The 18,216-nt window shown below is 35.3% G+C and overlaps 3 protein-coding genes across 3 annotated transcripts; all 3 read left to right on the top strand.

The window, feature by feature from the left end:
* LOC120326017 (uncharacterized) lies at nt 1-4,589 on the top strand. Its single transcript, XM_078115316.1, has 3 exons — nt 1-208; nt 951-1,162; nt 2,536-4,589. The coding sequence occupies exons 1-3, from the start codon at nt 136-138 to the stop codon at nt 2,779-2,781; spliced, it is 531 nt and encodes a 176-aa protein (XP_077971442.1). The 5' UTR covers nt 1-135; the 3' UTR covers nt 2,782-4,589.
* A 4,385-nt stretch (nt 4,590-8,974) lies between these two features.
* LOC120326010 (eukaryotic translation initiation factor 3 subunit K-like) lies at nt 8,975-10,462 on the top strand. The gene has a single exon (XM_039392215.2). It carries the CDS (start codon nt 9,009-9,011, stop codon nt 9,660-9,662), a length of 654 nt encoding a protein of 217 aa, XP_039248149.2. The 5' UTR covers nt 8,975-9,008; the 3' UTR covers nt 9,663-10,462.
* Nucleotides 10,463-10,498: 36 nt separating this feature from the next.
* On the top strand, nt 10,499-18,216 carry LOC120325996 (negative elongation factor B-like). Its single transcript, XM_039392195.2, has 13 exons — nt 10,499-10,664; nt 11,306-11,514; nt 11,905-12,048; nt 12,445-12,556; nt 13,034-13,155; nt 13,752-13,900; nt 14,635-14,737; nt 15,146-15,220; nt 15,404-15,624; nt 16,266-16,372; nt 16,444-16,603; nt 17,035-17,143; nt 17,805-18,216. The coding sequence occupies exons 1-13, from the start codon at nt 10,511-10,513 to the stop codon at nt 17,940-17,942; spliced, it is 1,803 nt and encodes a 600-aa protein (XP_039248129.2). The 5' UTR covers nt 10,499-10,510; the 3' UTR covers nt 17,943-18,216.

Below are 18,216 nucleotides of genomic sequence, written 5' to 3'. Positions count from 1 at the left end.
ACATTGGGTACTACTTTTAAAAAAAGTATGAAGCAATGTATATATTTAGAAACTAGGCATTGTTCAATTATAGCAAGTGCATTGGTTTGACTTGAAATCCTCCCAGTTTGTAAATCCACTTGTTCAAAGTTAAAAATGTTTAGATATTCCGTAATAGTTGCTTTCATCTGCATTTTTGGAGGAGTTTGCAAAGGAAGTTTATTTGACAGTAAGTTTAATCCTATCAGTCTTCTTTTATATGACGTTTACCTGCGCCTCCAGCTTTGTTCAAGGTTCTACGCAATATATATTGAACTAACGTTATAATTGGAAGGACTGGAAATTTTCCGACCCGACATTGCCTGTCCACAAGTTTTTTCAGCGTTTTACAAATACGGAGAGCAAGTTGCTATGACATCGTGTATTTTTGCAGCAGGGTTTTGCTAATATGTCAGTCGCCTTACAATTTCGTGTACTTGAGTATTGATCTTTTGACAGTGAAGCCCATTCGAAATAAAAGAGCATCGTCTTAGTTTTTAAAAATATAATTGAGTGATTGAAAAACACAATTTATTCGAAAATATATTTCACTCGAAGAAATTCTTATTTGCGGTATAATCGCCAAGCAATATACATTCATAACAAATTATTTTGCTTCGAAAGCGCCATAGAATAGGATGTCCATACAATTCTGGATGATAATATAAGCACTCAAAATGAGAACTTAAATAAGGAAAATAGAAATAAAATTATGGTCTAACCCTAACCTGGTACACATACCACGGGAGTACCCTCAAAATGACCCAAGTCAGTTTTTTTTTGTGAGATTAGCAGCCAATGGCCTATTGGGAAAAATTGAGCCAGGTGAATTTGTTCCGATTCATACATTTAACCGTTTATCAAACAAAGATAATACGAAGAGTAAATTTTCATCATAAATATTCAAATTAAGTAAAACAATTTCTTTCCAGCGTTCTGTGGCAACCGTGAAACAAATCAAATTCTGAAAACGGATGAAAACATAAACTATTACGAAGCAGAAAATGTCTGCAAAGGACGTGGAATGGAAATAGGAAACATTTGCAACGCCGAGCAGGACCAGTTACTGCAGTCTCAAATTTCTGCTATAATACCGGATGGTTCCTCATCCCTTAGAATTTGGACGGGAATGAAAACAACCAGGGTGTGTGTAGTTTTTACTTGAAATAGATTTTTCTCGTTATATCATTTCCAAACGCCCCTCAATCATGGGAACCCCCGAAGTATGTGAACCAAGATGGCGGACACCGTAGTATGTGTATGGAAGTCACTTGGCTAGTCCCCGAACTCGTAATAGAACTGAAATCAGAAAAATTGCAATAAAATTATGGCCTCACCTTAACCTGGTACACATACTACGTTCCGGTGTCTGCCATCTTGGTTCACATACTTCGGGACTACCCAATCATGTTCACATATCAAGTCGACAGCAAATTGTAACTCGAATCTTGGATCTTTTCTCAAACATAATCGAGGTACTATGTATAACTATGGAGTAATAACGACAGACACGGTACAATACATAGATGTAGTCTTCGTTACTAAAAGGGCAGATTTGGATGGAGGTTTGACATATTCACTTTCCCAACGATAAGTTCTAATTAACTTCTATCAGTTTCGGGACAATCATGTTATATAACAATGTGATGAAACTTACTCCTAACGCAAAACGTTGTTACACCGCAAATCTAATATATTTTTCGACATCCATTGCTCTTGTAATGATAAATTTTTAGCAAGCGGCTAAGCCAGGGGTTCTCAAACTGAGGTCCACGAGGGAATATCAGGAGGCCCGCAAAAACTTTCTGTTGTTCCATTTATTTTAAAAAGTTCTGTGTGCTCCATGGATTTCGTTTTTCATTCGCACTGTGACGTGGTTTCGTGATCGCCTCGTCAGCGATTTCGTCCGACTACCGCTACTGTGAAGTTTCCCAGTCATTCTGTTAGCAGCATAATGGCTAAACAGGGAAAATACGACAAAAGCTCATCCCAATTTAGGCCTTTCTTATCAAAAAATGTTGATCTTTTTTCAATTACATCTGCACTTTTCGCTGTAGTTTTGAAAGGAGGGTAAAATAAAAATTCAGTTTTGATATCATATTCATGAATATATCGCGCAAAAACAAGTAGTTATTAGCATAACGCCACTAAATTCAAAATTATCATCTCCTTCATCTCCAATTACTTATGTGGACATGGGTTTTCTACACTTGTTCAAGACAAGACTAGAGCTAGAAACAAACTTGATGTGCAAGATCACATAAGATAAGGAGGAGTGGTAGCTAATGTAAATGTTGTCCAAATTGCTCTATAGTCTATGCTATGTTCTTCTATTGTGTTTCCAATTTGAAAATTATGGGAGTCTGCGGTTACTTCAGAAAAACATAGGGGGTCCGCAGTGACATAAAGTTTGAGATCCACTGGACTAAGAAATTCGGCTGTGTTGAATGATTTCGCTCCGTGCATTGTCTACTTCTTGTTTTCTATAATTATAATGTCACAGTACTTTTTTCTTAGAATGATAGAATTCTTTTGAAAAGTGACAATCCACCTATTACTGACTACCATTTGACTATAAGACTGTTTGAATTATGGAATCCGGCGTTTAAGAGGGGAAAACGTACCGAAGGAAAACACATTATGTATCATGTCTCAAAAAGAGTATCGGCACCGGGCTGTCAAGATGGAGACTCAAACGCTGAATTAATTATGTTTGATCCTTTAAATACCGCCGACGGTGTTCTATGTCGAATAGTGCAGTAAAAGCCTTTGGACTACCTATTCAGGTTAATTACATTAGACTACCTTTACTTGGCATCTAGATTATCATCATCAGGAAATTTTTCAGAAACATTTTTGTGCTAAGAGAGTCGATGTTTCCTATCGTGTAATGAATAAAAACGAAGATTTGAGAACGAAGTGTTTTTATTATGTATGAATGTAAGGAGAGTAGTAAATTTGCTATTTTTCGCCAATAATATCAAGTCGCAAGGACTAAAATGTAATTGGTGCAATGACAGGATGTCCGTTATTACCCAGTTCGTCTTATAACTTAATAGCTCGTGAATTAAACAAATAGGCAACTTCTTGGCAGTAGGCTAATTTAATAATTTCATCGTAAAAGTAATAGGCTAATTTTTCTCCGTATTTGAAATCACTTTCACTCATTTTACATTGATTTGTTTTCATGCACCGATAAATTTTAAATTTGATAGCACTTCAATATTCCAAAATGCTACAATGCTGAATATTTTTCATTTTTTAAATTTACCAGTCATTTAAAGTCATAGTTCCAACTTCTTCTGTGGATTCATAATGAAATTCATTTAATTTTACCGTGGATTTGGTTTCGTATTCAATATATCTGATTGGCGCGTTGGGTTGGTTACTCTGCGAGGTGTTCACTGTTTTTTCGCGTAAGACGCTCATTTGAGGAAGGATCTGTTTTTCCGTCATCCGGTCCTGTATGAGGCTATGAGCCTTGCGGATATGACAAGTGCTAAAAGAGTCCATTTCTTGTGCGAATGGAAGGGCCTGGGTTTATGTCAAATTTGATAAATATAATTTAACTTTGTAATAGTGAATTGGCTTCCAAAACACTTTATTAAAACATGCGGTAATTTTTTATATTTTGGAGCATTTAATTAAATGCACAACATTAAGTAGATATTTGGCTTTAGGAGAAAATATCTGAGTAAAAAAATAGAGCAGAACTGTATACACGCATGCATCTGCTTACTTGGATTGTTATTTTACCTCATATATACTACTGTGAATGACAGTGACGAATGCAATCACTAGACTGAACTGTGGATGAGAACTAATTGCGATCATAAATCTCCGACCGAACAATCAAATTCCAGCTGGCGTGCAATAAAGCTTTATTTTATTCATAGATCGCTTCCCAGTAATAAATTGTGCTGGGGATGTATTTTTTATGGTATGTTTTAGAATGTATTTATTATCTCCCCTCTCTATATGTATTACTGTACAAATATAACACAGACGTCGCGGATTCGGTAGTCGATTGCATTACTGTAATGTTATCCGTGTATCGTTATTGACTGATTTAATACGGCGGAAAAACAATCGAGACTTGAGTAACGTTTTTGCTGGTTGTTTGATTTATTTTCCACCAATGGTAGGACATCAAAGTACATTACTTAGATTTATTTGAAGGGAAAATGATGCCTGGTGGATGCTGTGCCATATATGCTCAGTCTCCAAACTTTGTAAAGTCAGTGAACTCTAACGTAAAGATAGATATCAAGGATATCAAATCCAAATTCTCACACATGTTGGAGCACACGAACGGGGTTTGGCAACATTGGGCCACTATGAAGATATATATAATCAAATCCAAACAGAAACGAAAGAACGAATAGAAAATCTTGAACTTGATATAAAATTTAACTTGAAGGAGTTTAAATTGTTGTTTAAAAGCTACTCCGGATATCAATCCAACGCAATGAGAAACCCAGGACATTCTACTGACGACCAGGACCCTACTGATGTAATGGCGATGGAAGTGAAAAAACTTCTACAACTCGAAGAAATACCGGACCACGAAGTGGAATAATCGATGATTATACACGAATCAAATTAACATCACAGTGCTTTGTATGAATAACGCGTAGTATAGCTGAATTCATGATTATTTATTCCAGCACCGAAAATAATAATTCTCGTATTGTAGCTTTTTGCATCTTTAGTTTAATTAAATCTTGCACAGATGTCTGTTGAGTTAAAATAATTAGGCAATTGTTGGATGGGAGTTAAGAATAACATATCCAAAAATTGTTATGTCGTGTTTTAGAAATACCCAACATTGACTCGCGTTCGTGATTTTGCAAGTTATGTGACAGGTTATAGTTGTGTTTTAACTCAATGAGTTTTAGTTTATTTGCAGTAATCAAAATTTAGTTTCGAATAAACTGTGACAGACTAGACTAAAAATAGTTACGCTATCGGTGTTTTCAAACGACGGGTGGTTAATTTATTTTAAACCATTGTTACATGGACATGTGCACCAGTTTGTAAGCGCCAGGTTTGGGAACCATCAATTATCACGCTAATCGTTCGTTCGTTAGAAGTACGTTTGTCATTGCACCTCTGCACGGGTTTCATGGGAGTAGGGTTGCCAACTATAAAAAGTTTCAATAAAGGACATAGATGACCGTCATCATTTATTTTGTAACTTGAAAGAACAATATAAAACAGGGATGGCGAACCACCGACCCGCGGGTCACAAAGTGACCCACCGAGTTTTATTCGTAAACCGCCAACGCAAAAATAAAATAAAAAAATGCTATCATATCAGTACCGGTACTCAAAATTGATAAAACCGACTCTAAATTAATTTAACAATAACTAAACTATTATAATGTACCGTCAGGGCTGCGATCGCTCATATTCAAATTATTAATTTCTGGGTCGGTATGGTCATTTTCGAAACCCCTAATCTTTGACGCATGTCTGCACCAGCGTTTTCAGCTATTGGCTCTGATTCACGGAGCCCCAAAATAAATGTTAAAATTGTTCCGAATAATATTCCTGAGTAAGTCAAAAGTACTGTACTTATTTTAAATGCTTAACCTCTTTTAATAGGGTTAATACAAGTCATAAATGAATCTAAATGTAAAAGATGAATTATATATACTAAAGCTGTAAACTTGATACTTGACAAACATATTAATAAATTGGGGGTCGGATCTTTTACCTTTAGATATTTTTGAAAGACTTAAAAGGCCGCTAATAACGTACTCGATTGCATTTTGTTACGATCGCCGATTGTTTTCGTCAGCATGGCGGTGTTTATTCTCCCTGAATCAAAAATTTTCCTCGACATATACATGTATGATGTATTGTTCCACAATGACGACGAGTATTGCTTTTTTGTTCTCGTGGGGAATTATGAGTTCAATGTGAAAAACATGTTACCATATTATAGTCACCGGAGACGAAATGCTAAAAATAATAAATAATAAAAGGTAAATCCGCAACTCAAATTTCTTGATTGAAAAGCGGCATACTGAAATATTAAAACTAAAACTTAAAATGGGAGTGAACACTATAAGTTTAGTTTCAGCAGACTCACGTCAGATTAAAAACACGTTCATAGACATTATGAATCAAAAATTTGGTGTTATGTTGGGTTTTCTTTGGTTATTCGTCGTAGTAACTGCGAAACCGAAACACAGTCAATTGTGCGCGCGATGTATCTATTTTTCCATTCTGAAACTACCGACGGAGCCGCATGCAATGAAATAAATTTCAATCTTTCGTATTTTGCCCCGACCTCTTGTTTTTAAACGGCGACATCTTGCTCTTGAGTGCGAAAGAACAAAATCAAGCTTGATAAATCCCAAGATCGCAAAAATACGACTGCAATTTATGTATAATTGGCAGTTTTTCGCGTATTTTATGTTATTTCAGAATAGTAGTCTTTCATTTCAGTAATCCTAATAGTAAAATTAGCCAATTCAGTATTTTAAAAAGTAATCGAATAGCTCGCGGAGCCCCTGGGTTTCTCTCACGGAGCCCTGGGGCTCCGTACGGAGCACTTTGAGAACCTATGGTTTATGTCATAAAATGCAATTGATCTTTTCATTTCTCGCAACATTTTGTCTCTTTCGGAAGCGCATCTGCAGACTGTTTTAGGGGTTATACGAGAACTAGATGCTACTAAGTTGCATTTTATTAGTTTCTCGCCTACAATACCGTTGAAAAAAAAATTATTCAGACTCGAAATAAAAACCTAGTAATCTAAAATTACAATGGGGAAGTATAAAAGTGCTTTAATGTGGTTGAAAGCTGATCGAAAAATATAACACTATCACAGTGGAATTCCCTCCAAACTTTTTGGAGCCGTAAAATAATTTTCTTTATCATCCTAAACGTTTTTGGTAATTTATATACGTTTTTTCGTACTCTAATTTCATAAAATCGAGTGCCATAAAAAGTCCCTGCTAGAAGTGCTGCATAAGTGAAGCCCAATACTACACCAACACAAGCTTATAGATTTGTTTCAGAAGTTTCTTATAGATACAAACTTTGATTAAATATCTGTGACCCACTCTCTTCTGCTCCGCGATAAAAATATAATTTTTAACCCATTCATTGAAAAAGGTTCGCCATCCCTGATATAAAACAATGAAATAAAAAAATTATATATATACAAGCTAAAAAAAAAAATTATTACAACAATCTTCATGTGTTTTTCATTTAATGTTTATTTGACATTGACTCAAACTGACAAACAATGTAAAGAAAATTGTTATTTTTTTGGCTATTTGAGCCGGACCAAAGCGAAATTAGAAGAAATATTTAAAAGCTTGCAGATACATGGACGGAGGCGTTTTTTAACAACGGAACAATATATTGATCAAACACAGTACTATAAGTCTATAACTATCGGGCAAAACGACGTTGGAAAGAATAAAGGACAATTAGCACTTTTTCTTCTGAATGCTAAAAAGGACAGAAAAGCTTGATTAAAGGACGGTTGGCAACGCTACGTGGGAGATAATTACAGTGATACCTCGGTGCTCGATTGTCGCCGAGTGAGAGACGTCACCTAAACCGCGCATCTCGGCAGTCGGCACTTGATATACAGGGTCAGGGGTCAGCAAGCACACGCTGCTTGTCTAAGTCTCCTTCGACAACGTCCTGACGTTCGTGTAATGCAGTAATGTCTAATTCTAATATATTGTATAACCATAATGGATAAGCGATATTTACGAACATCAGAGTTGCAGTCAGCACAGGGGTACCGGTATTATAAATGTATAATGTTAAAGTGATAGCGATATTTTTGAATGTTAAAGTTATATCACCGCGTGACGAAATAATAAATTCTCTCTCTCTCGCGTGAAGTTATTTATTAATATTCAAGTTTCACTTACAGTGTACAGACTTACGGTACCGTACTCCCGTACGGTATGTTACAGTCACCAAGTTACCGACTCGTACTTCGTCCAGCAATATGTCAGTACAAACTTTACAAAAAAAATACAGAATTCAGGAAATAATGTAGGCTACCCTGAGTTGCAGTTATCGGTGTTTAGGAATTTCAAAATTATAATAACTGCAGAACTAAGTTAGCTGTGTAAATGCATAGAATTTGGTACCGTACCGTATAACAGTATAATAGAATTTACAAAACCTGAAAACGGTCTTGTATAGCAGTGCGGTATTTACGAATGCATAAATAGGAATGCCCAATCAATCTTTTACAGTATTATACACCGAATAAAGCTCATTTTTTCATAATTAGCCTATATTAAAATCTTGTTTCAGTGTTAAGTGCTTGGCTCGGTGGTGTGGCGCATCGTGCTAAGCGTTAGGAATACGCTCGCCACCGCATCTCTGATTCCTCTTCGTGGGATCGCAGGTTCGAATCCCATGCGGGGATGATCATGTGCGAGAGGATTGCTAGACTCCTCGCCGCCGTAGCCTGTAGGGTGGTTCAGGTAACTGCTGGTCGGTTACGGCTTCTTCCACCATCAAGTCCATGCTTCCGAAAACAAATAACTAACCAATCCCATACCCGACCTGGACTGGTAAGCCGGACGAGAGGCTGTGGTTCGCCATATGATTAAGCCGTCTTATCGGCTCTCCTCTCCCCCGGAATAAACATGTGAATCCTATCCTAAAATGTAAAAGCCAAATTCCATATGTCTGATTGTCAGATAATAAATTCTTAATACCACTGACTGACTGATACTGATACCACCTCAGGGTGTAAAAGATTGGCAGATTGGTTATGCAGTATCTGGAAAAATTCTTGAGCTTATTTCTGAACTGCAGAAAGAAAGTGTGAAACTGTCCCAGATTACTAAATCCATTTGAACAATATGGCTCTTGATGTAATCATTCTAGCCTTATTCGTTTGGCTGTTTTATTATTATAATAAAGCTGTCAAGTTACATTCTGACATTTGTTAACTTGCTACATATTTTGTTTTTCTAGTTGTATTTTTACTAAAAAAAATGGATGCTCCAATATCACCAGAAACAATATCTAGAATGTTGCAAGGAATAAACCGATATAATCCGGAAAATTTAGCAGTTCTTGAAAAGCATGTGGACTGGCAAGTTCATTCCGGTTCTTATGACTTGCCCGCAAATCTAGCTGTTTTGAAACTTTATCAGTTCAATCCAGCTTACTTTCAAACACAGAGTGTTTGTCAAATCTTACTGAAAGCTCTATCCACTATTCCAAGTCCAGATTTTTCTCTCTGCACCAGTCTAATTGACCAGAATCAGCAAGAGGACCCAAGCATTGGTCGCCTGCTTCTTTTACATCATTTGATAGAAACTTGCAAGTTCACTCATTTTTGGCAGGAGGTCAATGCAACACCGGATCTAATCAGTGGAGTAGCAGGGTTGGAAGAAGCAGTCAGAAAGTTTATTTGTCATGTTGTGTCTGTGTCTCATCAGAATATTGATATTGGAGACCTTCGTGCGATTCTCGGAGACTTGAATGAGCATGAATTGGAAGTATGGATTGAAAGATGTGGTTGGAAACAAAAAGAAGGCGGTTTAATTTCTGTGGCAAATCATGAAGAGAAAGTTAAAACTAAAAATATTGTGGAAAAAGTTGGATTTGAGAAAGTCCAAAATGTTATGGCATCAACTTGTTGATATTTAAACCTTTTATTAGTTTGCCTGCAAGTTTGATTTTCTGGTTGGGGTACAACAGATTCTGCCAGATGGCTGGACAAAAGTGATGATGCTTTTTTCCCATGAATATATACTATCAGAATAGCAAGTTCTAATATCTGTAATACCTTTGAAATAAATTACATTGTCAATCAAAGTTTTTAACTGTTTATGTATAGAATAATACAACTTTTTGGAGCTTTTTAAATGCCGCAGCAATCTTTCCTGATATACATACTCTCCAGTTTTCTGTTGGTGGATAATCAGGAAACCTGGATTTTGAAATATTTTGTTATGAACGTCATTTTGTGATTTTATATTGATAATTTAAGTTTATAGTCTGACAAAAAAGCATGCATACATCTGGACTGATGTATAAATCATTTTGTTTATGCTTAAAGTTTAAATTGTTGCAAAGATCTATACCTAACAGTTCTTTGGTAATGATAAAAATAAATAATCTACATCCAATCATAATTTAGTTAAGATTGTGTTTCCCCTAGATTGTATTACCAACTTTTGCATTAATTAAATTCCTTTTTTTGAAACACAATTTTTCCAAGAATTCGGGTTATTTATTAAGATTTTTCTTACCTAGCATTAGGTGATGCTGAAGCAAATTATGAATTTGTGTATTATGGATTACACTATATATAAGCAATAATTAAAAGCTATTATAAGACAGTTGACTTGTAACTTGCTGCTATTTGGATGATATATGTTGATGAATTATATGATTGCTGTTCTCGTATGGTGGTGAATGAATGTCATTACTTTTTAGATTGATAATTTTGTTGTGAATTTAATGATAATATTCTAGATAAGACAATATGGCACAAAGCCTTGAAGATATGGGTATAGCTGGTCATTCTTTTTTACAAGAAGCATTGACCAATACAACTGATCCTCTGGGTGCTATAGAGGAATTTCAGCAAGAGAACAGCATTCTGTTGCCTTCACTTCAGCCAGCCTTGCCTTTGTTAGGTAAAAGTATATAAAAATATATAAGGTTAATTAAACACTCTTGATATATTGGGGGTGAAAAAGTTTTTAGTTCAAGTATGAATTTTTTGATTTTTGCAAAAGTCTTTTTCAAGAATACAAAAATTAATATTTTCACTGTAAAGGTTTTTTTAAAGTCAATTCATGTAATGTGATGCACGTCCACTTAATAAGGTAATTGTGACTTATATCTCAGCAAAGTGACTGACTATTGGCTTGCATGCCAAGAGCTATGTCACGATTTGGGTCAAATTATGGCCTTTTTTTTACGAAATAGCCATGTAAATTACGGTGTTTGGAATAAAATTTGATGTCAAGGCTGATAGAATTATGTTGGTATATAATTTGAGTGTTCCAAATATAGGTCAGGTTTTGCATCACACTTCCACAAATTTCATTCAGTACTGTTTCGTCTCACAAATATCAACCAGTCAATATTTTGATATTGGGCGACAGAATACCTGCAGTCAGTGCAGATTCACTAACACATAGGCAGCTAAGAACACGCTATTTTAATCAATCATATGCGCCTATATAAATTGACTGGTATATTCTTTATTCTTTCTAAATTTTCTTTTGTGTTTATTTAACTTGCTACTACATATGTTAATTGTGCTTTTTAGATCTTCATGGTCTGAAACGACTTGATTTTCATAAATCAGTATTTGAAGAACTTCGAGAAAAGTTGCAATCGAGAATTGAGGAAATTTCTAAATCAGGAGATGAAGATGCTCATGAAAAATTAGAGGCGATACTCGATAAAAGCTTTCCTCTTATTAAAATCAAGTCTCTTCAGCCAGTGACGATGTGCTTGTTTAAGCATTTACCGGAGGTTAGTACTGTAGTGTAGTCTCATTTAGTATGCAATATTTAAACATGTCCATGGCTTTCATACTTCATTTTGATTTAATAATATCACATTGTTGTTTCATATATGGTAATATCAAATTTATTCTCTTCAACGATTATGGCCTTCAAAACATTAGACTTAACTGTATTGGCATTGCAGGTCACATATCTCTGGTTCAAATCCCATGCCCGCCACCCCATACAGGATGTATCAAATTAGTATAGGCAATGCCGTACCAAACAGATTCCGGTACTTTCAAAAATAGTAACTCCCTACATATCAATGGTTTCTTTTGCAGGGCCTCGAAGTGAAAGTTGTGAATAAGCTTTGTATATAAAAATTTTCCCTATTAATGCAATTGCTTTATTCCAGGTACCAGAAAAATATTTGAAAGCTTTGATAAAGGACAAGGAGTTGTATAAATCAAGTCCAATTGAAGTTAAAAGACAAATTTGGCAAAATAATCAAGCTATGTTTGGAGATGAAGTATTGCCGCTTTTAAATCAGTATATTAAGGTATTAGTTTGAATAATCATTTTTCGACACAAAGTTAAGCAATGGATCGTTTTGCTATAATATTGAAGTTTTCGAAGTTTGGATATTTTTTCTTCGTAACTAGTTAATTTCAAATTTTCAGTATTTGCTTGTGAATGTTGTTGTTGTTCAAATTTTATCTGCGGAGCCTGATAATTTCACTATTGTTTCTAATTTGAGTGCCCACTCGTCATTTTGTATGTTTTTTAACAGTTCATATGATATTTTCCAAATTCATCTGCCCAAACATTGAGGTGGATTTAATATAAATATATTAATATTTTTTATCAGTACTCTATATGAGCTTCATTAAAGTGAATAGAGCAAGTTTCACAATGAATTGAAAATTTTTACAATATTTATTTATTTTTCGAACAGGATAAAGATACAATCATATTTTCTACGGAGGGTGGCATGAACAATTTTTTTTCATCTTTACCGAAACAGAGACGACAGGGAACTGTCGTCAAACAATTGGCTAATATGATTGGTAAGGCCTAACAGTGATTTGTACATCAGCAAAAGCATCACTAAATCATGCAGCTAGGGCACTGGCTCTCAATCTTTTTACTGACTGCATCTTTTCACTCTGGCTGCGTACCACCAACAACGTCCTATTTTGCGGCGGAGAACAATGGCACAATTGACGCGTTATGGGAGTATTTTGTAATGTGTATGGGATAATTTTATAATATTTTATTTTGACGTAACACGCAAAATGGGCGAAAACACGCCTCTCTCGTTTCATTTTAAGTTGGCAGTAGCGGCCGACGGAGATCTCTAAAGATAAGGCTTGGTTGCACTGTAAGCGCCGTTCAGCGAAACATACAGTATGAAGCGTTGCCGCCATATTTTAGCCAACTCAAAAGTTAATTGTTTTAATAAATCAAAGCTGCTTGCGTTCCACTTGAAAAGCTCCTACGTACCACAGGTTGAGGAGCACTGAGCTAGAATATTTATTTTGCAGGGAAAAATGTCAGACTCTATGACATGGTACTTCAGTTTCTGAGAACTTTGTTTATGAAGACGAAAAATGTACATTACTGCTCATTGAGAGCAGAGATTCTGATGGCTCTCCATGATCTTGAGGTATCATTTCATTCATTGTTAATGATTCGAGTTCTGTTAAATGAAATTAAATAACGGTGGTTACAATCTTTAGTTTCAATTGAAGAAATTGTTTTTTAGGTGCTCGTGAAGTATGCGCACCAAGATGTCACATAACCTGAACCCTAACCTGGTACATAACCTGAGTTCAGGTTGTGCGCCATCTTGGTGCGCATACTTCAGGAGGTCCGTTTTTTCATGCTCATGTTGATGCCATCATGTTGCCTGTGTGTTTGAGAAAAACTTTCACTTGATTTCTGACTCTGATTTCAAAAAAAATTTTGATCTTAAAATTTTTATGTTGGCTGCAAAATGCTTGAATTTCTTCAGAAAATTCTCATCGCCAATGAAGTCGGAAATTCCAACTTCTGACTTTGGGTTATTTCTACTTCGGGCAGTGTGATAATCAACTTATGGACTCTTGTCTTCTACTTCAGTAAAGACATTATTAACTCCACTTTCCTGGTTTCTATGAACAAAACTCATTGTACTAAATACTCATTTATCATATGTTTTTCGATTTCTTTAAAAATGAGTCAATAAGTTCTATGGCTCTCAATTTGTTCTATTGCATTCAGATTTCAGATATATGTTCTGTTGATCCGTGTTATAAATTTACTTGGTGTCTTGATGCATGCATTCGAGAAAAATATGTTGATGTCAAAAGAGCGAGAGAACTACAAGGTTTTTTGGACAGTGTTCGCAGGGGGCATGAGCAGGTCTTGGGGTAATTTTTTTTACTTTTTGTTTGACTAAGTCTAAGTGTATTTTTGTGTTGTTAAAATTAATTTAAATATACTTGAATTTCAACGATATATTGTACTGATGCCTACCTTGAATTGGCCAAATATACAATATTTGTATTCTTGAATATTTTCACCAGCACTAAAATTAAAAATGATTCAGAAAACGTTAAATAATGACTCGGGTCATGACTCCAATTTTTGATTCATACTTCAACTCCGAAAACCGAATTTTTATAACCTGCCTTTTTTATTTGTCTGTTGATAACAATTAGTCAACTTAATCCTTATTGAGTTTTTCACGCAAATTATCACCATAAGAATTCCAAATTCTTACAACGGCTCTGATTGAATATCAATAATAACATGCCGAGCTCTGACCGAAACCAACTCCAACTAAAAGTCTGGTGATCCAGAAGTATGTGTACCAATATGGAAGTAACTAATTTTGTTCGCCTACTTCACATCAAGTTGTGTGAAGGGATGGAAGCCTATGGCCAGGGGGTATATTCACTTGACTAACACAGACAGTCCCTGAACTCATAATAGAACTAAAATCGGGATAAAATTATGGCCAAACCCTAACTTGGTACACACACTTCGGAAGTACCCAAAGTCCCACTGACAACTTTGATGGATCTTCCAATATGACATCGCTTTCGAGCATGAATTAATACTATGGTTCATGCAAATTTTCACCTCCCCAAATTGTTCTCAGGGATCTATCTATGATATTGTTTGATCCATTTGCTGTGAATACGATGTTATGGAGTATCATGAAGGTGTTGCAGGATCTAACAACTCATGAAACATTACCTCGGGTAAGAATTATTTACATATGTCATTTTTTCAAACAAAATATTTTGTGGTTGAATATATTCATCATCATTTTTGTTGATGAGAAATTCCCTTTTCTCTGCGGCTTATCGACCAATCAGTTTCAAATTTACAATACTTGACTATGGAAGCAGGCTATTTTAAATGTTCTATGCAACCCGATCAGCAAAAATTTACCGTCTTATTTTATTTAATGGGGAAAAACTTTATCCCACATTACGCAGCCTCCATGTTGCTTTCAGCTGATCTTCTCAGCATATGCTGTTCTTTCATCATGCCTTACTAGTACCGTCCATATATTTGAGCATTGCTATCTTGTGTTAATCACAGTACAAATACTTAGCTTTTTTTCTCTAATTGTTATTTTTCTGTTATTTTTATATGTTACCCAGGACAGTGCAGAGTTAGTTTTGTTGATACGGATGCTCGCTCTTGGACAATCTGCTTGGGAAATAATCAATAAACAGGTAAAATCCCGCAATTTTTTCCTCTGATGGATTATTATGGAAGTATTTGTTTGGTGTTCATAAAGTTCTGTAGTAAATTTGGTGTGAGAACTTTGATGTGCTTTGAGCTACTTTGGGTGAACATATAAGGTGTTTTAAAGTATAGAGAAATGAATAAAAATACGAGGATGCTCTTCCTACCAGGTGTTCAAAGAACCGAGAATTGACTTGGATGTTGTAACACGTTTCATGCCTGCATTACTCTCTATTGGTGTTTGCAACACGATCTCTAATATTGTGAAAAAGACTGACGACTTCAAAAAATCTGGAATGCAACACAATGAACAACAACAAGACTCAAGCACATCGGAAACTGAAGATAAAAAGAATTTTGATGATTCTACGTCTGTGCAAGTTCTAATCACGTATGTGGAGTAATTTACTTATATGCAGGCCATCTAATATGTATCATATACAGGACTGGAAAGCTAGTTTAAAATTACTATGGCTCTGGTTCAATTGAAGTAGTATCAGAAATTAAATATTGAAAAAAAATTATAGGCTTAAAAAGATAGATTTTATTATTTTGTTGAAGTGTTATAAAATTAATTAGGAATAGCATATTCTCTTTTCACAAAAAGCAAGCATATTTGTAAGTTTTCGTTAGATAGTAGTCTAACTCCTTCAGACAAAACAAGATATGCCGTTACTTTTTAATAACAGCGAATATTCGTTGGAAAGAGATCATGCTATTCCTAATTATCTTTATAATACTATCTCGTTCAAGCATCCTTGTGGTCCTCAAGTAAACAGGAGAAAGAACTTGCACAATACACTGTTCTGTACACAATAGCGTCGTACCCTCTGCATTAGAAAAATGTAAATTTACAAACCCATGTTTGTATGAATTTTAAAAGTTTAGCATGGATTTTTCATGGTCATTTTATTACAATTAAATAGATTCAATGTGTTTTCTTGACTGGGAAGTCTAAGATGAATAGTGAACAAACAGTATGAATTGAATATATTTAGGCGCTTTTTAATTTTTTATCACCATTTTTTTAAGATTTCTGCAACAGGAGCCACTTTCTTGCCAGATCTGCATGTGGTATATACTGTACTTAGTGAAATATAGAAGGAAAACACTGCTATTAAAAATTCTATCCATTTTAGGTGAGTCAATCTAATTTTATCCTGCGGGCATTTTACCTGATGATAAACTCAATCGGAATTCTATTTATAAGGCAAACACCATAAAGAAAGCAGCACAGACCCAATCTTTCTTCATGCATTGGTTGCCCAGTTATCAGTTGCACCAGGACCTGTTGCATTAGAAGACATTCTCAGTGATGAAGAATTTTGCCAAACTTTGTTCAAATTTATGTTGCCTGGTCGACAACACAAGTATTTATTTTTTTACGTAGTTATAATATTTATTTCACAAATTTGCCTTTGCCTTAGTTCTTCTGGATGCGATGGCCTAGCCCTATCAGTTAAAATGTTGGACTTTACCGTGCTTGCTGGTATTTGGAAATGCAGGGTAACCAGTTTAAATCCCATTTCCATCACCTCACCCATGGTGTAATAAATTGTGTGGATATTGCATTGTCAAATCGGAAAGATTTTGGTCCTCTCAAAAAAATAGCTTCTGGCATATTTTTAGATATCAGTGGTCATAGTTGTTAAGGATTGAATATAATATGTGACAAAAAGTCATTATACGTTGTAAAGTCTGTTCTATTAACGAGCACGTAATCGCGACGACTGTTTCAGGGGGCATTAAGGCAAAAAATCAGTCACTGGAAAATTTTGAATTGAATTATTTCCTTCTCCAGGGAAGTGTCACAGAAACAAACCCTTCGTTTGCTCCTGTCAACTTATCACAGAATTCCAGCATCTCGATCAAAACCACTGATTGCAAAGTTAGAATCAAAAGGAAAAAAGGTATGGACTCTTTAGGTTTGAATACAAATTAAACGAATAAAAAATAATCCAGCAGAACTTTGAATGAAATATCAGATGTCATAGCTCATAGGAAATTTAGGAATAAACAAGATGGCCTCCCAGCGATAATAACAATCTCCAATCACTGAAAATTTCAAAGCAATTTGTCTAGTAGTGAAAAAGGAAAGCGATTTTTTTATATGGTGACAACTAACAAGAAGAAGAAAAACAACAACATACCAAAACGGTCCATAGGTCCACTTCGGGTCTAAAAATATAAGAAAGGTGGCTGTGGAGCAGGATATAGAAGGGAGTCATAAATTCGAACTTTCATGTTAGTAAAGTCCCCTAACTTAAATAAGTAGGGTGTCCAATTGATTCACGATGAGTCAGATACATGGCCATGATTCTAGACTACGGTATGTTTCTTTACATTTCTTAGTAACGCTGATCAAGCTATTTCAGAATTCAGTGATGGATTCTTGAATTTCATTATTTGTTCCTAGTTCATCATGTTTGGCTACGAACAATTCACTACTGTAGTTTTGCATTGCTTGTGTTTCGAGAATATAGAAGACTGGAAATATATAAATTAGTCATTCTTCATTACATCTGATTTTGTTAGTTCTGCCATAACACCTTTTTTTATATATTTTCGCAGCATTCTGAAGTTGTTGCAGATCTGCTTTCGAAAGTTAACAAGAAAATATCTGATCTCGAGTCTGTAGCGGCAGAGAAGAAAGCTCTCCCGAAGGAAGATCCTTCACTTTTGGGAGTCCCCACTCCAGCGCCAATATGAATGGGATGCTTGTGAATGTTGAGTATGATGACCTTTCCTCACGAAGAAGCTGGAGGGTAAAAAAAGAACCAGGAACGCAGTTGACTCCGGGCTTTCTTTACTGCCAAGCTGTTGCATTATTAAAAAACACTCCTAGTAATTAGTGTTAGAATGAATGCAATTCAGTGCAGAAGGACTGACTCGAGAAACATCCCTTGCAACTGTGCTGTTGTTGTTTGCTTCATTTTCGCTGTTCATTTTTATTAAAAATGTGATAAATACATGTTCATGCCGA

Source organism: Styela clava, chromosome 8 (assembly GCF_964204865.1).
Source record: "Styela clava chromosome 8, kaStyClav1.hap1.2, whole genome shotgun sequence".
NCBI classification, from domain to species: Eukaryota; Metazoa; Chordata; class Ascidiacea; order Stolidobranchia; family Styelidae; genus Styela; species Styela clava.
The sequence above is the reverse complement of the archived record's forward strand: the minus strand, read 5'-3'. Positions and strand labels throughout refer to the sequence as shown.